Below are 23,131 nucleotides of genomic sequence, written 5' to 3'. Positions count from 1 at the left end.
TCTCCTGCCTTCCAGGCCACAGGCAGAGAGGAATGGAGGAGCTGCCACTTATTCCTGGTTCCCAGGACTGGCCTGTGCTAGGGGATGCAGGCCCAGAGACTCTTTCTAAGGAAGCTGTGTTGGCATCAGCCTTCCTTTCACTTACAACTCACTGCTTCCAAGGGGGAGCAGGAGGGCTGTGTCTTTAATGAGAAACTGCAAAGGGAAGGAGGGAGGGACAGAGGCCTCGGCCAGAATCACTCAGCCAAGGGGCTCAGCCCAGAGCAACAGATGGCTCGTGCTCACTGGAGGCACTCAACTGTCTCTCTACTTTCCTCTGGTCCTTCATCTTGAGTCCAATGTCCACCCTTTTCTCAAAGAAGTTGACCAGCACAGACTCTGGCAGGATGGAGGCCAGGATCTGCTTGAAGGAGATGCACCAGTCTGCGTCCATGGTGTTCCCAATGCGGGCAGTGGCTGTGGGGTTCTCACACTGCAGGGAGCCCATGCTGACCACTGAGTAGGAGGACATGGATATGTTGTATTTGGTTTCATCATCAGACAGGAGCTGGGAGGGTGAGCCCTGCCCCTCTCCACTGCCCCCCTCTACCACCGTCTGTCTCTCCTGTGGCACTTTTCCAAGGTGGGTGTCTCCACCAGCTTTGGTCCAGGGGTCCCCCGTGGCTGTCAGCTGGCATTCCTGTACTGGGGCCTGATGGGATTCCCTTGCAGGTAACTGAGGGTCCCCCGTGGCTGGCACTCCTGTACTGGGTTCTGAGGGGTTCCCTTGCTGGTGACTGGGGATGCCCCATGGCTGGCGGCTAGAGTTCCTGTACTGGGCCCTGAGGGGGTTCCCTTGCTGGCAGTGGGGACTCATCCTCAGTGGAACTGCCCTGGTCCTTGCTGAGAGTGCCACCCGTGGGCTTCTTGACACTGGGACTGAAGAACTTCCCCACCTCACTGATGCGGAGGAGGCTGGCCACTGTGGCAATGGCGTGGTACAAGTCCTGCTCCAGGGGGTCCTCACTGAATTTGTTGTATAGCGTCTTGCACAGCTCAATGAATTGCTCCTATCAAGGGGGAAGGCAGAACAAGGAGATGGTAAGATGGCCCTGGTGTTCACTCCATGCATGCTGCTGGCCACTGGAACTGGTGCCAGGATGTGGTCCTGTTTATCGGCACCAGACCAGTGCTCTAGTCTTACTTCACACACGGGAATGTGGAGGCTCAGTGTCGGGAGGGATCCAAGCAGTCACTCTGCCATCCTGGGCTCTCCCCCTGCAGCAGACAGCAGCTCTGAGCTGGGCTCTCTGCTCCGACATGTGGTTCTGCTGTTGGAGATGCATGGCTGTGTGAACCCGGCCTCGACCATGGCTTCCTCCCTGGGGTCTGGCCTCACCCTTGGCCTTCTAGCTCCGGGGTGAAAGCGACTTCAACTCTGACCTTCAGGGAAGCTCCCAGAGGGTGCTGCTGAGGGGGTGAGGGTGGTCTTGGGTCTCTAAACCACATCCTGGCCTGAGAGAGGGGTGAGACCACCCATTCCTCAGGCTGGAGAAGGCTTAGGCTCACAGGGCCCCTCTGGGCATAGCCAGGGCCAGCCCAGCCCAAGCACTAAGGGCAGGCTGTAGTTCAGGGACTGCCTCTGGCTACTTTCTGCAGCTGAACCCAGGGGTTGCCACTTCCTGCCTGGGAGACCCTTGGGAAGACAAAGAAGCTCCTGTCCCCAGAGAGCAGGAAGTGGAGAGCAGACAAGCCTGTGTGCACAGGGTGCCTGGGCAGGGAGTGTGAGGAAGCAGCTGTGGGGTAACCTTCCCCAGGGCTGCTCAGACCTACCACTGTCCCTTCACCTGAACAATTGGTCCCTGTGCAAATGGCCCCTAAGCAACAAGCTCCTGACTTTCCAGAATCCTCACTGGGACTCCTGGGCGCTGAAGTGAGCTAGTGAGTGATGAGTGCCACCCTGTGTGGACCCTGGGGTGTGGTGCTGACATGGCATGCTGGGCCCCGGTGTCCCTCAGGGTTCTGTAGAGGTGTCTGCTGCAGCCTCCTGCCTGGCCTACCTGGTTCATTTTGGGCAGATCCTGGATGGTCTCCTTCTGAGCCTCTCCCTCCTTGGCCTACATGCGAAGGTAGAGTCGGTAGTCTGGGGGGCTGGTCCCCTTCTCCTCTGTGAGTCAGGAGGAAAAGACATTAATCTCGGCCTGTCATGACAGAAAGAGGGCTTGAGCTTGGGGTCAGGGGGTGGGATGGGCCCTGTTACAAAGCACCTGCATCTGGGGAGGTGCTGATGGGGAGAATGCCCTGAAGAAGGGATGGCTCAATGGGATGAGGATGGTCTGGAGGCTGTGTTCTAGGCTGTGAGAGGTTGGCCTGAGGAGGTGAGAACTTCACAGGGGACACCAGGCATCACAGGGGACAGCAGGGCCTCCAGCCAAGGTCACTGACCTTCAGGGCATGCCTGTCAACTGGGTGCCAGGCAGTGGGGGAGCTTTGCAGAAGTGACTGGGGATGGACACAGCCCACATGAAACCCCAGACCTCAGCCCTGAGACCCTGACTGGCCGTCAGGGCAGAATGGCCTGTACCTGCTCGCTTTTCTTGGGTATCCTCGCTTCTGCTTCCTTCCCGATTTTCCTGTGGTAGTGCCTCTGCCAACCAGGAAATAACAACATGGAGCACATTCTTCTGCAGCTGGGACTGCAGCCCACCTCTGCTGAGGTCCAGCCTGTGCTTGTGCGGGAGCAGCCCCGGGTTCTGGTTCCCTGCATGGAGCCTCCTGCTTTGGCCTGACCCTGGGCTCTGCCCTCCGGCACCACCGTCAAGGAGGGCCTGGGCATTTCCCCACTTGATCACTGAAAGCAGCAGCAGCTGTATCCCACTCCGTTTTTTTTTTCTTTTTCCAGAGGACTACAAGTCTCCCCTATATGCAAACAGCAATGCGGTGTGATGGACAAGCCTGAGAACTGATGAATCCTGTGGTTTTGTTAGGAAAAGGTCACGTGTGTGGGATCACACCTATGACAGTTACACCGGGAGGGAAGAAACTTGACAGACATGAACCCTGTGCTCAGCACATCCGCTGGAGGAGGACCACACTGTGCGGTTCACGTGTGAACATGAACCTGGGGAGGAACAAGCTGCCCTGGTCTCCCAGGCCTGCTGCCAGAAGACAGGCGAGGACAGAAGTAGCCCAGCCCTCAACTGCCTCAGTGAGCGTGGGTGACAGTGCAGGGCCCGGGGTGCTGTGGGGTCTGAGGTCAGGGTTCTGCACCCAGAAGCACACAGCACAAGCTTAAAGCTTCCCAGGTTGCCCAGGGTCCGTGTGTAACAGGAAGCACACCTGCTGCTTTGGCCTGTTACTGGAAGCCAAGGCCCTCCGGGTCTGTGAGCTAAGCCTTCATGGTCAGCAGGACCTGTGGGTCCTTCGACACACACACACTATTTGTTTCCCCTTTGGGCCTGCCACATGACGTCACAGCACAGCATGGTCGCCAGCCGTGTCATCAAGTCCTGGGGTCCAGGAGGCACTTGGCAGCCTGTGCTTTATACTTTAAATGCAGTGTGAGGATAAGGATGGGTTCTAATGGCTCAACATCCGTATTTCTTCTCCACAAAGCAGTGTTTTGTGCTTTCTGAGGAGAGCATGTGCCCCACCCTACCCGGCTTCCCCTGGTCCCTGTGGTCTGTTTCCCGTGGTTGCAGTGACCACCCCTGCTTTTCCTTCCTCTGCCTATGCTGACCCATGGCCCTGTGCATGTCCTCACCTGCTAACCACCCCACAGCAGGACACACGTGCCAGTGGTAGAGTCTGCCAGGCCTGGGAGCCTTGGGGCAGGAGTGGGGATGGGGGTGTGAGGGGATGCTGCCACCCATAGCCAAGGGAGCCTTCCTGTGCTCCGGGCACTGACCTTGAGCCTCCCAGGGCAGGAAAAGATCCAGATCAGAGGCCAGAGGAGATGCTGGGAGGACAGCATAGGAGCAGGAGGGCAGAGGGAGGAGGAGCCGAGATCCAAGAAGACAGACACAAGAGAAACAGGAGTGAGATCACTGCCTGCCCACAGGGACACCTGGCTGCAGGAAGCCAGGGTGGACCACAGCTTGAGACCCCTCTCAGGACACCCCAATGCCCCCAGCCCCCCAGCTGGAAGCCTCAGGGAGCCACTCACTTCTGAGGAGCTGTCTTCTGTGAAATAGTGGGTGGCCTCCACGGCTGACTCGGCTTCCTCAGAGTTCAGGGCTACACTCCGAGATGGGTAGAGTGAGAGTCTTACCTAGAGCAAGCATCCCAGCTCCTGGGCAGACCGCACCTGCCCTTTCCCGCTGGACCGGCCTGACCATTCCTGGACACCCTCCCCCTGCCCCCATGACCCGTGTGGCAGTTTTAAGGCTGATTGGCTTGGATTATTTGCTACTTTCTGATTCTTAGGTGAGTTTGTAAACACCCAGTGTCTTTCAGGTTAAAGTGCAATCAGTGCCTCATACAATCCAGGGGTGTGGGGGCACGTGCTCACCTGGGGGAAGGTGCAGCTTGTAGAGCACCTTGAGCTTTTCAGTCATGTCCCCGAGGTACATCCCGCCTGTGGGAGAAGGCAGGAGGAGGGCATGATGAGAGGGGCTCCCCAGGACGGTGCAGGCTCCAGGGGGCTGGGACAGGACCTCCTCACAGCTGCAGAGGGCCCGGGAGCCAGTCTCAGGCTTCCTCAGAGTTATCGCCAGGCCAGCTCAGCCTTCCCTGCGGCCAGCTGCCCCAGCCCCACAAGGGAGGGAAGGATAGACTGGCCAGGGATGCCATGGGAAAAGGCCAAGGCAGGGTCAGGCCCCTGGAGGCACTCACTTTTGTTTTAGGACAGTTTTAAGATGTGTATATCTTTAAAATAGAAAGGCAGATTTACCAGAAAAAAGAACAGAGAGAAGAAGATCTTCCATCCATTGGTTCCCTGGCTGGAGCTAAGCTGATCTGAAGGCAGGAGCCAGGAGCCTCTTCCATGTCTCCCATGTGGCTGCAGGGTCCCAAGGCCTTGGGCCATCCTTGACTGTTTTTCCCAAGCCAGAAGCAGGGAGCTGGAAGGGAAGTGGAACAGTCAGGATATAAACCAGCACCCACATAGGATCCCAGTGCATACAATGTGAGGACTTTAGCCACTGGACTATAAATCTTAATTTTTTTTTCCTTTTTGCCTAACAGTCAACGCCAACCTAACTTGAATCCAGTGCCTAACTTGAGTTAGTCTGATCATTTGGAAGAAAGTTTCCCTTGTCCTGGGGCTACTGAGGGGATAGCACGTCCCTGGAGCTGCAGACAGCCATGGACTCTGCAGGAAGCGCAGTTCAGAGAACATCAGATGGTGAGAGAGTGTACAACACTGCATCTGAGTCCCTGGATCCAGCCAGGCCTGACACTGTCTCCCTCAACTCTGCAGTTCCTTGAGCCCATGAACTTCTGCTGTAAGCTGCCTTGTGCTTTCTAAGGGAGTGTTCTGCCTAAACTCCAACAAGGCTTAACTTCTACCACTGCGACTTCACAGCAAGTGCATGCACGGATGCTTCCAAACCCCTTCTCTTCCGGCAGGAACCTCTGTGCTGAGGATGCTCTAGGAAGACAAGGTCACAGTTACAGGTCCTGTCCCTGTTCTCGGCTCTTACCTTAAACACCATGTAAAGGTCTTCCAGCTCTTCAGTGGAGAAGCCAGTGTCCCCAGGTATGGCTCAGACCTAGAAGAAAGAGACAGGCTGGGCTGAGGGACTCTCAAGTGCCTGTTGCAGCAGGAGACAGATTGTCACAGGGACCAGGGCAAAGGCACGAGCTGCCCCTCAGTGTGGCAAGTCGGCCATCCCACTGAGGGCAGGGTCTTGCCCCGCTGGCCTCTCACCACCCAGTCTGCCACTCAGTGCAAGCTCCCTGAGGTCTGTGCCCTAGTGGGCTGAGAGTGGGGGACATGGGACATTGTTTAGTTCCTCCTGTCTGGACCTCTGCTGTGACCCAGGTGCCAGCTCTTGGGGAGGGGTCCTGAAACCACCAGCCAGCTACTCTCAGTCAGCTGGAGCCATCCGTTTCTGTCACTTGTGACCTCAGAGTGTCTGAAAGGTTTGTGGGGGGCACTGGGGAAGTGGGAACGAGGTTGGCAGTCAAGAGACCACGAGTAGATCCTGTGGCAGGGGCACCTGCACCCATCCAGGGATGGGGAGGATGAAGGCTGGAGGCAGAGGCACGGCACGCAGGTGCTCAGAGGGCAGCTGTGGGATGCTCGGGGCGAGGGGAGGGGACATGTAGGAGACAGAGGGTGCTATGCTTTGGGGGAACGGGGCTTCAGACAGGCTTCCCACTGGCCCATCTGGGAGCAGAATAAAACGACCATGTCCTCTCCCTGCCATGCCCCTGCCTGGTCCCACACATCCTAATGCTGACACTGGTGGTTAGGCAGCAGGGGAGTGTGCGTCCTGCCCCACAGACAGGCCTGAGTGGGAGCCCCCCACGCCCACATACCATGCTCCTCTTGGCTGTGTCCTCCAAGCACTGGATCACTTTCAGCCTGTTTAAACCGCATCTGTTCAGCGTCGCTGGCCCGCAGGATGCTGAATTTCTGCAGGCAGGTGGGGATGATTAGGTGAGACAATGCACAGCCACGGGGTGCAGGGCTGTCACCCCCCGCACCTCCCCACTGAGTGCTGACCTCATAAGAGGCTTTGAGGAGGTCAAAGATGTCTGTCTGTGTGGGAGGCTCGTCTCCACTGGCCAGCAAGGCATGGAGGTGTGGCACTGGTGGGGAAGTACTCTGCTCATTGACCACATCGTCCAGACATCTGTGTGGGGAAGGGGTCAGACAGCGAGACCACTCAGTTATGGCAGACCCTCCAGGAGGATAGAGCGTGCCCCAGCAGGTACCCTGGCAAATCAGGGAGCTCCCCTCAGGCCTCAGCCCCTCCTCGCATTAGGCTCTGCACATGGAAGGTGCCGGGCTATGTTTTAGGGCTCCATGGGCAGGGAGCCCCTTTATGTATCCAATTGGAGGGATGGTGTGCTTGTCCTGGCCACGAAGAATGAGACCAAAGGATGGAGTCTCAGGAGAGCCAGGAGGCTTCTGCTGTGGCCGTGTGTGCAGCGGCCCAGGTAACCTGGCTTGTTTAAGGCCACACGTTGGGACCTAGCCTGGCCAGGACGCCCTGACCCCTGCTGTGGGTAGGAAATGCATGGCAAGCAAGCTGTCTGGACCTCAGGGTGGACACGCAGCTACCCAGCCCAGCTCTCTGGAGGCACCATGGCTGTCCCTGCTGTGTGGGAGCATCCCAGGACAGGGACATGGATGTGGGGAGGCTGTCAGGACTGGGCAGAACTCAGGGCAGGTCAGAAAGAGCCAGAAGGGGGCTGAGCATGGCTGACAGGCTTGACAGCCAGGTAGGCAGATGTCCACTGCTCCTCTGAATGAAAGATAAACAATTGGCATGGATGCACAAGCTCAGCCCTGGTCAGTGTCCTGCAGGATGTTGCAAGGAGACAGGAACAGAAGAATCCATGACAAGGCAGACACAGGTACATAGTAGGCGCATGTTAACCTGTGCATCCCAGAAGGAAATCTACAGGTACTTGCACAGAGGAGGAAGCATCCAGGCTGGCTCGGGGCCTCAGGTGTGACAGGCCAGGCATCAGACTCCCAGAGCAGGTCTGGTTGGGGAATGGATAGCAGTGAGCCGCGGAGGTGTAACAAGACTGCTTGGAGGACAGAGTTGCCGTTGTTACTGCATGGTTTTGGTGTGGTGTACCCTCAGAATCTTTCCCTGAACGCGTCTGAGCAGTAGCTCTCTAGTCAGACCACCCACTGTGCTACTTCCTCCCAGCATTTGGCCTGTGAAGACACAGGTCAAACAGATCCATGTCTCACATCACAGTGTTACAGTGTTAGGCTTGGCACCTGGCTCCAGCTGCATATTCTTGCTTCCTGCTAATGTGATTATTGGGATACAATGGTGATGGCACAAGCAGCTGTTTTTCTGCAACCCGGATGGGAGATCTAGGTTGAGTTACTGCTTCCTGGCTTTACCTGGTCTGGTCTCAGTCACTCAGAACACTGGGAAATGAACCAAGATACAGGAGATCTGTCTACCCCTGGAATTAATGTAACAGTAAACAGGAAGGAAGCTCTTCTTTGCCCCTGCATATCCCTGGGCCCAGCCATAACTGGGAACTTGTTAGGTATGGTCACTTGATGTTAACTGAGTAAGAACCAGGACTGGCACAGAGCAGGGTAGAGAAGCTGAGCACGTTCACCTGCCCAAGATGGTCATGGCCTCGCCCTCGTCATTGCAGCCGAGCAGCTGCTCCATGTTGGCATCCAGGATGGCCAGGGCCACCTGCAGGACCACCTTGATGCCCTCGTAGAAGAAGCAGTCAACAATGACCACGGCGCTCTCGAACGGCATGACGCTGAGGAAGAGGGTCAGGAACCATGAGAGCGAGATGCTGGAGATCACGCCCAGCTCCTGCATCTTCTCTGACAGCTGGGGCAGGAAGTCTCTTGTGAGTTCTTCAAAAATGCCTTGGTCAATCAGGGCTCCTGTGGGGAGTGGGTACGAGCTGAACGGTGAGTCAGTCCCATGGCTTCTGGTGGGCCCTCATGGGGAATGAATGCTGGGGTCTGAGGCCCCATTCATCACCACCCACCAGTCCCACTATGGTGAGGGCTGTCAGGTCAATGGAGAAAACAAGAAGCAATAGGTCTTTATTTTTCCTACAGTTTCAGTGCATTCCTCTCTCTGTACGTCCCCTTGGGGAGGGCACTGATTTCTCCATGAAAGCATCAGAATCAGACTGCCTGTGAATAGCCCAGTCCCAGAGGACTCAGAGTGGCAACTCCAGAATGCTTGCGGCAGTGGAAGGGCAGTGGAGGCAGCTGAGCATGGCACACAGTTACATGCACTTCAAAGGCTGGGTTTGCACAGTTCAGAGACATGCTGGATGTGTGTTTGTAGTAGCTGCAACTGAGTGACAAATGTGTGGGGGTGCGCCACACTCTCTGGTTTTCATGTTTGGAATCTCTCATAATAGAGAGGTTTACATGAAGTTCGATGGATGGGCATTCAGACTTGCGGTGGACTTTCACCAGTTCCTGAGGGTGGCACAGCTGCACAGCTTCTGGCTGGCAGTGATGTGGGAAGCCATACATGGGCTGGCAAGAGTGTGGACCCTGCAGGCAGAGGTCTGGGTGCTCTCTCCCTTCCTAGTGGTGCTTGCTAGCTCATTTGCAGCACAGGCTGGACAGACTACAGGAGGCTTGGGAGGCTCCCAGCCTGGGGCAAGGCTGTCCCCTTCAGTAAGGGAGCCCCTTGAACCACTCACCCACCACCCTGGTGTTGTAGTAGTCGGGCAGCATGCGCTTGCACAGGGCCACCAGGAGCCAGAAGGCCTCCTCCTCGCTGCCGTAGAGCAGGAGCACTGAGGTCACGATGTTCATCGCCTGCTGGGCACAGGGATGGTGAGTAGGCCAACAGGCACGATGTCCTCTCCCTGACAACAGGCCAGCCCCTCGAGGAGAAACCATCCTCGCCCCAATCTGGGAAACTGGCCAGAAGGCAATTTTCAGGAAATGAACTTGACAGAGCTTCAGCTTGGCCTTGGATGTCAGCACAGAACACTTCTGGGCAGGAGTGGCTGCAGGGCCCAGCTGGGGTGGAAGCAGCTGCATGGCTGGGGGGTGGCCATTTGCTGCAGCAGGCACTCACACAGCACAGCAGCAGCTGCTAACAGACTTACGAAGAAGCAACAAAGTAGGCAAACTGGCATTTTTTGGTCTGCTTTTTTTTTTTTAATTTGAAAGGCAGAGAGAAAGATGAAAAGAGAGAGAGAGAGGAATCTTTCCTCTACTAAATCATTTATTCAATGGTGGAGGCTGAGCCATGCCAAAGTCAGGGACTAAAAGCCTGGCCACATGGGCCGTCTTCCACATGGGGTGTGTGTGTGTGTGTGTGTGTGTGTGTGTGTGTGTGTGTGTGTGTGTGTGTGTGTGTGTGTGTGTCTGGCCACATGGGCCGTCTTCCACATGGGGTGTGTGCATGTTTGTGTGTGTCTGTCTGCCTGGCCACACGGGCCGTCCTCCACGTAGGTTTGCGTGCGTGTGTGTGTGTGTGTGTGTCTGCCTGGCCACATGGGCCGTCTTCCACATAGGGGTGTGTGTGTGTGTGTGTGTGTGTGTGTGTGTGTGTGAGGGAGCAGTGTCCAGGCCATCTTCTGGGCCTTCCCCAGTGCAGCAGGTGAGACTCAAATCCACATTTTGCTGCAGGGCTGGCTCTCAAAGATCACCTCTCTGCAGTGGTCTCTAGTTGGTGATGTGGCACACAGAACAGGAGCTGTGGGGAGTGGGCTTCCCTGAAATCCCAGGGCAATTTTAGGCAAATAGAAATCATATGACCTGCTCAGGAAAATGTCCATTAGATTTCAAAACAAAGTTCTCAGAAATGCTAGTCAAAAATCTCAAATGATACCCACTACAACAACCAACCAGACAGAAGCCTTGGCAGGGAGCTGGAGAGGCCAGAGCCCTGGTGAATGACTGCTGGGAGGGTAGATGGCACAGCTGCTGTGAGCAGTGGAGGCTTCCACCATGGGCAGGACCATCATGTGACCGAGCAGTCCCACCTCTGGGGACACCAGCTGCTGTCAAGGCAGCAGGCAGAGCAACCCCAGTGTCCACCAGAGGACACAGGGATGAGGGAAACATGGAGCTTACATCAGAATATGACCCAGCCTTGAAAAGGAAATAGACTGGAGCTGGCATTAAAGTGAAGTGGATAAACCACCATGCCACCTGGGACACCAGTATCCCATGAGGGCACCAGTTCATGACCCAGCTGCTCTAATTCTGATCCAGCACCTTGCTAATGGCCTGGGAAAGCAGCAGCAGATTGACCAAGTACTTGGGCCCTTGTTATCCACATGGGAAACGCCGAAGCAGCTTCAAGCTCCTGGCTTCAGCCTGGCTCCACCCTGGCTGTTGTGGCCATTTGAGTAGTGAACCGGCAGATGGAAGGTCTCTTCCTCTTTCTCTTGTCTATTATTCCCTCTCTTTCTGTAACTTTGCATTTCAAATAAACAAACCTTAATAAAGAAAGAGAGAAAGAGGAAGGAAGGAAGGAGAGAGAGAAAGACAGACAGACACTGATTGGGACATGTGTAGTAGCACAGTGAGCTAAGCTGCTACCTGCCATGACGACATCCTATGTGTTCACCAGTTTAGGTCCTGGTTGCTCTACTGCTGATCCAGTTCCTTGATAATGTGCTGGCCAAGCAACAGAAAATGGCCCCTGCCACCCATGCAGGAGACTGGTGGAGTTCCTGGCTCTTTTCTTCACCCTGAACACCCAGGAGTCATTTAAGGAATAAATCAGCAGATGGAAGTACTCTCTTTCTCTCTGTAACTGCCTTTCAAACAAATAAATACGTTGTAAAATAAGATAAAAAAAAAAGATTCTGACATGTGGGACAGCATATAAGAAACCTGAGGGCACTGGCTCAGTGAGATAAGTCACTTACAAAAGGACAAACTACATGAGGTTGGAGGTCCCCAGGACAGTGAAACAGAGACAGAACAAAGGCAGCAGCAGCCAAGGGCTGTAAAGGCTGTGAGGGCTGGGGATGGAGTTACTGGTCAGTGGGTACGAGCTCCAATCTGACAGGGTGGGGAGTCCTGTGGATGGATGGGACAATGGCTGCACAGAGTGTGAATGTACTTAACATCAGCAAACCAAATGCTTAAACATGGTGCAAACGGGCCCTATGTTGAGGTACAGAGGGTCATCCCAAACTAGAATGCTGGTTCCAGTCCTGGTTGTTCTGCTTCTGATCCAGCTTCCTGCTAAGGCATCTGGGAAGGCAGCAGAGTATGGTCCAAGTACCTGGGCCCCTGCCACCCATGTGAGAGACTCAAATGGAGTTCCTGGCTCCTGGCTTTGGCTTGGCTTCAGCTCTGGCTGCTGTGGCAAGTGAGCCAGAGGATAAAAGATCTCTGCCTCTCTGTCCTTCTCTTTGTCTTTGAAGTAAAAGAATCTTTTAAAAAATGGCTAAAATGGTAAATTGTATGTATACACACACACACAATCAATCAAATGCAGGACGAAGGAACAGAAGCACATTGGAAGACAACACCTGACATGAGGATGAGATGAGTAATTGCAGCTGTTTGTAAATTACATCTGTTCTGCGACTCCTTTCTGGGGTACAGGGCACAGTCACAGGTTTGTAAGGCCCCCACACAGGTCCCACAAGCCTCTGGAGGGGGTGCAAGTGAGATGCTTTCTCTGGACTCCTCTTTACCTGGCAGTAACCAATAGTGGGGTTTCGGAAAGCGTAGGCAGTCAGAACCCGCCGGAGCGCAGCGATCCCAAGTTCGTTCTGGAAGGCGGGGTGCTCAGGCATGGAACGGTGGAGGTCTCGCTCAATCTCCTCCGTGGCCAGGCTGTACTTGCCCATGGACTTCTCCACCAGCTCAGCGTAGTAGCCAGGGTGAGTCACCATCTCATTCCAGGCCCCTGGGGAGACACAGGTGGCAGCTGTCTCTCCTACCCCTATTGGCGCTCTGGCAGCAGTAACAGGGAAACTGGAGGCAACAATGCCCTACAGAGGACAGGCAGGATTTGAGGTGGGAAGCGACCATTGCAGGGTTCAGGCAGTCGTCATGGTAGAGACTGTCTCGAGCTCCCCCCTGTGAGGAACAAGGCATCAGAGGCCTGACATGGAGCCATGACCCTGGGGTTTGCTGCCCACGATGCTTCGTGTGCCTCAGGTCCCCTTACAGAGCCAAGGCTCCGAGTGCCTGTGATGTGACGGGATGGCAGTTCCCGTTTCACTTCAGAAAGGACAGCCCTGGGCCAGAGAAGCTCAGGTAAGGAGAGCCCTGAGCCAGGGCAGTGGGCAGCAGGGCCAGGCTCACCTGAGAAGAGAAGCCACAGCTCCCCGCGCAGGCTCTCAGGGATGCCCTTCAGGACCAGCTCCCGGGTCTTGGCTGTGCGGTACATGCACATGCCACGCCCATACTCGAAGAAGTGGATGTCCCATGACTCCTCTTTCATCTTCTCTTTGGCCTGAGGGAAAAGTGAACCAGCGCATTGAGGACCCTAAGTGGGTCTCAGAGTGCTGAGACCTGGGTGACCCACCCTCCACCTCTGCTCCTGAGGCCCGTGGAAGCCTGCTATGTTCTCCACATAGCAATGGTTAGCCAGCAGGCTGCAGACTCTCCAGGGACTCCAGGTAAAGCATGGGTGGAGCTGGGCTATCACACCTCCTGTGAACGGCACCCATACACCCCCAGAGGGCAGCCTCAGCTTGTCAGCCCTAAGGGCCTGAGCCAGCCAGGAAGGCACCAAGCCAGCGGCAGACCCCTGCTTTCTCTTGAAAGGCTTGGCTGTGGACCAGGGCTGAAGGCCAGTGCCTGCAGCTCACCTCCTTGACTCCTAGGTCCTCTGTGGGCAAGTTTCTTCGGAAGAGCTTGAGCAGGCCCTGGGAGGCGGTGGGCACGTTCTGTGCACTGAAGCCCTGGTGGCCACTGAGCGGAGATGACGGGCTGGTGGGCTGTTGGTGTGTCTCCTGAGGAGCTGGGAGAAACTAGGGAATAAAAGCAGGGAAGGGAGAGCACCTAGCACCCGAGTTGCTCAAGGGGCTGCGACTTTACCTTGACCCAGAACTGGAACAGAGCGGCTGTGGGGCCCAGGGCCATACTGGAGCAGTGGGAAGCTGTGGCTACCTCCTTCACTCTCCCTTTGGCCAGCTGTCCCTGATGTAGGAAGGACACCCATTGGGGCCAGCATGATGGCTCAACAGGCTAATCCTCTGTGGTGCTAATGTCCTGTATAGGTGCCGGTTCATGTCCTGGCTGCTCCGTTTCCTATCCAGCTTTCTGCTTGTGGCCTGGGAGAGCAGTGGAGGATGGCTCAAAAGTTTGAGCCCCTGTACCCATATGAGAGACTTGAAAGAAGTTCCTGGCTTCTGCCTTCAGACCAGACTAGATCTGGCCATTGTAGCAATTTAGGGAGTAAGCCAGAGGATGGAAGAGCTCTTTGTCTCTCTTCTCTGTGATTCTACGTTTCAAATTAAGGAGAGAGAAAGAGGAGAGAGAGACAGGGAGAGAGAGACAGAGAAGAAAGAGAAACCTGACTTGGATAGTGCATAATAATCAGGTAGGTTTCAGCCAGCCACAGGCAGCTGACTGATCAGGCCACACCCACACAAGACAGATGACTACTCTACCTTGCTTGCCCATTTCCTCTGCCAGTTCTGCATGCTGCCCTAGTCATGACCTGTTCTTTGCCCAGGTGAATTCTTCTGAATTCAGTCTGCCTGTAGCTTTTCAACACTCCCTTCTAGGGCATGACTGTCAGGCCAGGCAGCTGGGATTCCTTGTGCTGTGTTGTGTTCACTTTCCCTGCCCTGGCCTCTACGACGCACAAACCCTGCTTAGCTCCAACAGGGGACAGCTGCTGTTGGTATCTGCCCTGAGCCTCAGCCATCCTTGGACTCCCTGCTGGAACAGTGTGGACCTAGGTGGCACAAGGAGTGGCTGACAGTCAGCCTTGCCTCATCTGGTATCTGATCCCTTGGCCACAGTGAAGGCTATGTCGTGGGGACTGAGCCATGGCTGCTGGTAGTGTCTGGACAAATGCTACAAGCAGGTGGTGGCACCAGTGTCGCCACAGAGCCAAGAAATGGAGGCAGCAGGGGATGGCAGGGCAGAGGCCGGGGGATGCTGAGTCCTGAGCCAGACTGCACCTGTCAAGGTCTGCCTGTCCATCAAGTGAGGAAAGGAGTCCTCTCCTGGCCCCTATGCCCCACGATCAATCCTGTGCTCATAATGGCTCCAGATGAAGAGGCTCCCATACTGCCCTAGGCTGACTGTTGTCTGTGAAGATATCCTGAGGTTTCCATCTTCCCCTCACGGCCCCTGGGCCTGTGACCCTGGTGTGGCCTATGGTAGGCACAGCACATTCCACACTAGGTATTTTTTTTTTAAGATTTATTTTTCTTTTTATTGGAAAGGTGGATATACAGAGAGGAGAGATACAGAGGAAGATCTTCTGCCTGATGATTCACTCCCCAAGTGTCCACAACGGCTGGAACTTAGCCAATCCGAAGCCAGGAGCCTCTTCAGGTCTCCCATGCTGGCGCAGAGTCCCAAAGCTTTGGGCCGTCCTTGACTGCCTTCCCAGGCCACAGGCAGGGAGCTGGATGGGAAGCAGGGCCGCCGGGATTAGAACCAGCGCCCATATGGGATCCCAGCACGTGCAAGGTGAGGACCTTAACCACTACACCATTGCGCAGGGCCCCCATACTAGGTATTTGCACCAACATAAGCCTAGGTCCACCTCACTGTGTGCTGTGTGCACTGCTTAATAAGGATAAAGACACAGACCTAGCACCGGCTGGGTGGGAATACGCTTGATACTCCCTGGGTCTAACCATCAACAGAGATCTGCATCATCCTATCGGGCTGCGGGCTGCTTCCCAGTACTGGAACCTACGGATACCTGCATCACCCTGTCGGGCTGCGGGCTACTTCCAGTACTGGAGCTTGGAAATTTGCCTTCCTATTGCATGCAGAGGGTGAGGGATCCTAGGGTAGTTCTAGGAAGGCACTAGGTGGACATGAGGAAGTGGGTGGAAGTCTTCCTGCATGTCTTTACAATGTCACTCTGTTTCTATAAAATGCTACTGTCAAAAAGCCTGATGACTCTCTGATTTTCCTGTCCTCATATGTGACTTGGTCTTTTTTTTTTTTGACTAGCTGTACAAAGTAATTCTTAAAAAATATTTAAGGTTTGGGGCTGGTGCCATGACATAGCAGGCAAGGCCTCTGCCTATGCTGCCAGCATCTCATATGGGCACCAGTTCATGTCCTGGTTACTCCACTTCCAATCCAGTTCTGTTGGTGTGTCTGTGAAAGCAGAGGAGGATGGCTCAAGTCTCTGAGAGGCCAGGAAGAAGCTCCTGGACCAGGGCTCTGAGGAGCTGAGTATGAGCTTCAGCATTCAGATTCCACATTGCCTAGGGTCAAGGGCACTGTGGTGCCAGAGCTACCGATTTTTGTGGAGAAGCAAGACCCAGTACTGGATTTGCACGTGGACTTTGCTAATTATAAAGTGTTTCTGTAAATTCAGGTTAAGCAACAACAACAGCAATGCACTTATCTTGGTACTTGGAAGCAAGGATGCCAACGAAGATGAACAGGGTTCTGTCTATTGGACAAGGAGTCAACCTGAATCAGGCCCCTCTGATGTCAGACTAAGTTGCTAATCCATGGCATATGTGCATGGTTCATTAGGATATTAATAAGTAAGTGCTGGGACCCACATTGTACAGGCTAAGCTGCTGCCTATACTGGCATTTATATCGGAGAACTGGTTTGAGTTCTGGTTACTCTGCTTTGATCTGGGTCCCTGCTAACGTGCCCGGGAAAGCAGCAGAGGATGGCCCAAAGACTTGGGTCCCTGCCATTTATGTGGGAGACCAGGATAAAGTTCCTAGCTTCTGGCTTTGGCCTGGTCCAGCCCCAGCTATTGCAAGCATTTAAGAGAACAGTTTTCTCTCTTTTGTGCCATCTCTCTGACACTCCATCTTTCAAATAACAAGTAAAGCAATAAATAACAATTTTAAAGTAAATAAACTAGTTGGCTACACCTGGAGGAGACAATAAAACCAACGCTTTCATCATGTTGGCAACTAGTGAATAAAAGGCAATAGTAAAAGATTTATCTACCTTTCCTAGAAGCTGTGCCTTGGGGACCTCAGGAGTTAACCAGGGGTGTTTCTTCAAGGGAGTGTTTTAGCTGCCAGACAGAAGTAATCACAGGTAATAGTGTCACTGTTTTCCAAAACCCAAGAATTGGCCCCAGCTAGGCAGTGCTTCTCACTGGCTACAGAGGCAAGCAGGTGCTAGAAACCTCAGCTGAGGCAGCCTCTACTCACTGCTGCCTGCAGGTGGCGCTCTCACAGAAACCAACAGCGCCAAGGTGTGATTGAGGTTCTGTGTCACTACTCAACTGACCCACAGGAGGGAGGGGACAGAGGGGATGCAAGAGGTAAGAAGTAAATCATGGGAGATGTTGAAGCACAAACGGCCCCGATTCCTTCCTGGGAAGGATAGAGTGGAAAAAGAGAGGAGCAGCAGAAACCCTCTGGATGGAAAGGGACCAAAGAGGCCTGCCCTTCACTTGTAACACCACACAGCTGCTGTGTGAGCCCCAGTTCCAGCAATCCAACTGCAAAGAGCACAGGTGCCTCTGGGGAAAAGAAGTGTGCAATGACTCACAGGATACCTTTGATGTCACTAATGGTACTATAGCTGGGTCTTTAACAAGGAACCTTTCCCCATAAGAACCTCAGACTGAAGGACTGGCAGGGAAAATGCCATTGAACAAACCTACCATGGTTTGATGAGGATTTGGGTCTTGAACTCACGAAAGGACATTAACTCCCAGTTATATGCTAATAGTACCAAGTAGTGGAAGCCATCTGCTTGTGGTGACTAGAGGAGAGGCCTAGCAGGAGGCCCTTTGGTCACTGGGGGCATGTGGTTGGTGACAGCCCTCGGGAGAGGCTGGTTGTAACAGCAAAGTCTAGCCCAGGCTCTCTGCTTTCTGGCTCTGTACTCTGCTACCCTGAACCAATGGGGTCACTGGCTCTTGGAGCACGAAGTTCCAAAACTGTGAGCTAAACAAACCCTTTTTTAATAGGAAGTTAGTTTTACCAGGAATTTCGATGTAGCAACAAAAAGCTGATGAATGCAGAACCCAAGGAGGCCCGACCTCCACTGGTGGCCCCAGCTCTCAGTGGAGCAGAACTTCAGGGAGGGTGTAGATGGGGGAGGCTGACAGCCAGAGCATCCTCAAAGGACTGGGCATTGAGGCAGGCTGGGTGACAGTCGGGAGGACTGGGGTGTGTAGGGGGGTGCAGACAGGGACACTGGCAGTTACTGGGTGTGTGGGGTGCACCTGGGGTACTTCCAGCTCTGTCCTCGCAGCCCAAGGCCCACAGTAAGCACATCACAAGCCAGGTTCCAGCACAGAGGCTGAGGGTTGCCCTGGCCTCATCCCTGCTCCAGCATTCCTAAGGGGCCACTCTCACCTCAGAAGCTGGGTCTACAACGCTGGTCTTCCTTTCCCCAGTGCTGCCACTTGGCTGCTTGGATGGTGTTTTCTGGAGGAAGTCCGAGATTCTCTGCACTAAGAAATCGCGATCTTTCAGGTTGGCAAACAGGAAGGTCATTTTACTCTTGGTGCTGATGGACAGGGGCCTGGGTAAGACACTGGAACTGTCAGCTTTTTCAACAATGGTCACCTGAGAAGGCAGAAGCAGTCTCTTGGGTGTTTGCTGTGTGGCTGGATATGCCTTGTAGGTCCATAACTATCCTCAGGCATGTCATAGTGACAAGCTTGACTGGACCCATATGCTGAGCCTGCCACCATGTGCAGCCTTGGGCTCAGTGTTTGCATATCCAAGTCCTACCCTCCCACCTGCCCAGCTCTGGTCACCACTGGCTCTCAGACTGCCCACTACTGCCTGCTCCAAAGCATGGCCAACAGCCCTCACCTGCGAGGCTGCAGCCTTGATCCCAGAAACACTTCTGACAGGGGTCCTGGAGTAGCTTGCAAGCAAAGGGCAGAGGGCTTCCAGCAGACATCTAAGCAAAGCCCACAGCCCAAGGACAGGGCAGATAGTGGGCAAGCTGGGTAAGCAGAGCTAATAGGGCATAAGCTGGCACCTGCTTTAGCCAGGTAGGAGCTGGGGCAGGAGCTGGGGCAGGACGCAGATGGGATGGGCAGTAGACAGTCGTCAGAGGGTAGTGAGACTGGCAGGGGACAGGGGTGAGAAAAGGCTGGTGAGGCTGCACAAAGCGGGGGACAGTGCTTGTGCGTGCATGTGTTAAGTGTTATTTTATGTTCACCTGAGTGTGTGTGCATGTATGTGTGTATGTATGGTGTATATCATGCGTATAGGTACATGTTGTGTACCTGCATGTGTGTGAGTGTATGTATGCATGTGTATGTGCTCAATGTATATCCACAGGTGTATGGGCATGCATGTGTGAATGTGTAATGTGTAGGTATATGTTTCTCTATATGTGCATGTGTGTGTGTGTGTGTAGTGTGGACCTGCACGTGAGCACACAGGTCTGTAAGTGTGTTCTGCATGTCCAGATGTGGGTGTGTATGGGGTCTCATGGGTCACAGGCACTGGATGCCAGTGAACCCTCAGCAGGGATGGGGGTGCTTTGAGTGCTGTGGCTATGACCTGGGACAGGGAGGGGTGGGAACAAAGAATAGGGCAGTGGGTGAAAGGGAAGACAGGAGCGCGATGGGAGAAGCACCATGAGCAGGGAGATTCCAGAGCCACTGCGTTTGCCATGGAGCTGAGTGATCGGATACCTGCAGAGCCCCCAGCTGGGAAGTGAGGAAACAGGTATGCAGGGCACAAGCCCACTCTCCGAGGCAAGACTGCTGTGCTGCCCAGCTCTCTGCCATCTGGCCTCAGGAATCTAGAAACCCTTCCGTGACACTCTGGGCCTGGGGGCTAGCATGAATCCACAGGCCCTTTCTTCCATGAATAACATCTAAACCTCAACCTGCAGTTTAGGGAGATTTTGAGCTCTTGGCCTCTGACTCGAGGAAACTGAGGCAGCACGTTATTCCCACACCCATTCACAGCTACACCTATAGCCCATGGGCTTTGTACACACACCACTGGGCCTCACTGCTCTAGGTTTTAATACAAACAAAATGCTGTGATGAGACTTGAGCTATGGCCTAAGAACCTCACTATGCTTTTTATGAATAGTCACTGCTTTGCCAGGCCAGGACTGGGAGGCTCCCCAAAACCCACAGAACCCGGAGGCTTTAGTCTGTGTCAGAGATCCCTTCTGCTGTCTTTACTCCTTCATGGCAACACTTGGTCTGGTTTCCACCGGGGCACTGTGGAAGTCCACAAACAAGAGAAGGCATGGTTAGAGGCCAGAGCTGCCCCACCACGACAGGTGACAGCTCATGTGTGATCGTTCCGCCAGTGCTCCAGCCAAGGTGTCTATGTTTGGAAAGAACTGGAAAGGTGGCTTCTGAGAGTGACCTCACGGGGCTGTGCAGGGACAAGAGCCCCTCAATCTAGCCAGGAGGACAGAGCTTTGCCAAAATTGAACCACAGGATTCTGAGAGGGCAGGGTAGATAGAAACACCCCTTTGTCCCAGTGAGAGGATTCGCAGGGATTGCCCTCCTGTCCCCCTGGGGCATACAGCATGCCTGCTCCCAGCTCCATGCCTGGCATCAAGCTGAGCCCAGGTGCTGCAGTTGCAGATGCCCCACCTGTCCTGTCCCAGGCCTGGCGTACATTTCCTGAGGATGCTCACCTCCCTCAAGGGAATGATAAGGTGGCATGCATCCTCTTCTTTGCTGGCAAAACATATGTAGTTGTTGGAGATGAACATCTGGCCAGGAATGTGCAACTTGCTGAATGGTGTCCACAGTGTGCAGCCCGTGTGGCCGTCCAGCCGCTCATCCCTGGGCAGCCGGAAGGTGGCCCGATAGCACTCGTTCTTAGCTCGGGCATCCAGGTCTCTGAGGAAACAAGGTGGGTGCAAAGCAGGCAGGGGTCATACGTGCAGGAGGACTTGAGGCCTCAGTCCCCACATCACTCCCAGAATCCTTGGGGTTCTCCAGGAGCTGGTGGTGCCCAAGGAGCTTACAGTTCAATCAAGGATGCAAATTAAACAAAGGCTAGAGTTGTGCTATAGTGACTTATGCCACTGCCTGCTGTGCTGGTATCCCATATGGGTGCTGGTTCAAGTCCCAACTGTTCCACTTCCAAAACAGTTCCCTGCTAATGCATCTGGGAAAGCAGTGAATGGCTCAAGATCTTGGGCCTGTACCACCCATGTAGCAGACCCAGAAGAAGGTCCTGGCTTTGGACTGGTCCAGCAGTAAGACAGGCAGGTAATCTTGAAATGCACAGGAGCACTGCTTAACAGATGCTTACCCACATGTCCAAGTGCCGAGAGGTAGTGATGGGCACCCTGGTCCTAATCCCTGTGCTGGGCTGCAGGTAACATGACCCTACCAGTCTAGCCCTATTCATCTGCTTTGCGAAGGCTCCCCCACTACTTCCATCTGTAGAGTGACACCCTTGCACAACAGGCTGGTCTTAAAGGCGCCACCAGAGTCTAGGTCTTCACCAGTCTGCTAGTGCACCCCAAGGAAATGGCCCCTGGCAAATGAGGCCTTTGAACACGCCAGTGTCAGTCTGGCTGGCCCACCGTGGCTGGGACTCTGGCCCAGGGAAATGCTGAGATACAACCAGCTTTGTGCAGGTTTCCTGTGAGTCTACAACCTAGGAGCTCATTAAACACAAGCGGTCTGCAGGGGTTGGCCACAAGCACCTATCTCCACAGACAGAGTAGCGATGACCCTGTCTGCCCTGCAGGCTTCAGACTCCAAAGGCCTGGACCTCATGGCTCTGAGGGTCCCTGTGGTATAGAGCTCGAGGTGTGCTCTCTTCATGGGGGGCAGAGGCTGTATTCCCTGAGCCTGGATCCATCCAAGTCCTCCAGATGCAGCCTCAAGGGGGTGTCCGGCCCAACCTCTTGGGGCCCTCAACAAGGGGTACCCATCTTGACTCCACATCTTAGGAATAAGTCAAGTAGTGGCCTGTCTGGCCTTGGTGTCCTCATCTAAGACCAGGGGACAGTAAGGGGACCTTCCCGTCGTAGGGCTGAGAGGAACAAAGTATGTAGAACCTTGCCTATGCCAGTGGTGCTTCTAGGACACTGCTATACCTTCTGGTATCCCGCTCCTTGTGCGGCAATGCAATGAAGTACTGACCTGGCTCCTATCAGCTGGGGGGCCCAGGATGGCTGACTGGAAATCCTCAGTGGATCTGGCCCAAGTGGGCCCATCCTCTCCCACAGTAGGGTCCTCCTGAGCCCCAGAAGGCAACGCACCGCTTCAAAGCAGAGATGTTCCTGTGTGGCTGGACAGGCCTGGGCAGGGCCTTGTCTTCCAGGAAGTCCTCGTTGTCCAGCAGCTGTCGCATGGCCAGGTTGGCCAGCTGCTCCATGAGCTTGAAGGTCTCACCGATGTTGAGGAACATGGAGAAGAAGAGTTCCTGGTCCCTGGTATCCACACGGATGCTCTCGGGGAAGAGGAGGGTGGCATTCTTCTCAAGCCGTGTGACATCCACCCACTGCACCACCAGGCTCACTGGATGCCCATTGGGACAAACAGACCACTGGTTACAGCTGGGAGAGGCAGGGCTTTTGACTCCCACCCACACCCAGAGCCTACTCCCTGAAGGTAGACCAGACCATTGGGGTCCTACTGCCTCAGATCCACTAGGGTTGGTCAGCAAACATTTGCCTCACAAGCAGCAAAGAGTGAAATGAGTTCCTGCTGTGGGTTGCTAAGGTGGCATCTGGGTTTTGGGGGAGATGCTCTTGGTGGCTGTGTGAGGACACAAACTTGGGGGCCAAGAAGAAGAAGACCCAGCCGGAACCTGGTCAGGGAAAAGCCAGGGCTGATGAGGTCAGGTGGCCGGGCCAGAGCTCACCTTCTTTGCCCAGCAGGAAGGAGTAGAGCACATGTGGTTGACAGTCAGGTATAGCCAGCCCTGTCTGGGCACACGGCCCTTCCAGTAGCTGCAAGAGTAATAGTTGACCAGCTTTTCCCCCTCTGGCATCCCAAACTGCTTCCGCATTTTCAGCTCCGCCTCCTTGAACTTCCCAGGGTCCTCATCTCCCTGGGGCTGCACGTTCTTGTTTTCTTCAGCGATGATGCCCTGAGGGAGGAGGAGAGACAAGCCCGGGCAGGCAGGTCACAGGGAGCAAGGGCCAGGTGGGGCCACAGCTCAGGGCAGGAGGCTGCCTGGGACTCTCAGCCAGTTCCTGCAACTCCCTGGCCTACGGTCACCCCTGGCTCTGAGTACTAACCTGTTGGGATAAATATTTGACCAACTTTGATGCAAAACTGTTGACACAAAGTAGGTTAAAGACACAAAGGCTAAACATTGCTAAACCCAAATGCTCCAAAATTCTACTCCTGAGTGAAGACACGATACTACAAGGGGAATGTCCCACTCAGAGCACAGAAGCACAAGACAAGCAGCACAGCATACTCCTTCAAGCTCTGAGTGAAGGCA

General features: G+C 54.5%; 1 protein-coding gene across 1 annotated transcript in view; it reads right to left on the bottom strand.

Moving 5' to 3' along the window:
- Window positions 1-217: 217 nt before the first annotated feature.
- LOC121166622 (TBC1 domain family member 9B-like) overlaps window positions 218-23,131 on the bottom strand; it is a gene marked incomplete at its 5' end in the record, with an annotated part of 40,241 nt that continues 17,327 nt past the window's right edge. Inside the window, 22 exon segments of the mRNA XM_040995834.1 lie at window positions 218-715; window positions 840-1,049; window positions 2,040-2,146; window positions 2,564-2,626; window positions 3,887-3,937; window positions 4,141-4,215; window positions 4,490-4,555; window positions 4,871-4,898; window positions 5,502-5,690; window positions 6,463-6,511; window positions 6,513-6,559; window positions 6,650-6,779; window positions 8,242-8,527; window positions 9,310-9,427; window positions 12,280-12,494; window positions 12,896-13,046; window positions 13,405-13,566; window positions 18,079-18,291; window positions 20,352-20,559; window positions 21,939-22,197; window positions 22,544-22,570; window positions 22,573-22,771. Coding sequence (XP_040851768.1) covers window positions 254-715; window positions 840-1,049; window positions 2,040-2,146; window positions 2,564-2,626; window positions 3,887-3,937; window positions 4,141-4,215; window positions 4,490-4,555; window positions 4,871-4,898; window positions 5,502-5,690; window positions 6,463-6,511; window positions 6,513-6,559; window positions 6,650-6,779; window positions 8,242-8,527; window positions 9,310-9,427; window positions 12,280-12,494; window positions 12,896-13,046; window positions 13,405-13,566; window positions 18,079-18,291; window positions 20,352-20,559; window positions 21,939-22,197; window positions 22,544-22,570; window positions 22,573-22,771 — 3,315 coding nt within the window.

Source organism: Ochotona curzoniae, unplaced genomic scaffold (genome assembly GCF_017591425.1).
Source record: "Ochotona curzoniae isolate NIBS_2020 unplaced genomic scaffold, NIBS_Ocur_1.0 patch18, whole genome shotgun sequence".
NCBI classification, from domain to species: Eukaryota; Metazoa; Chordata; class Mammalia; order Lagomorpha; family Ochotonidae; genus Ochotona; species Ochotona curzoniae.
The sequence above is the reverse complement of the archived record's forward strand: the minus strand, read 5'-3'. Positions and strand labels throughout refer to the sequence as shown.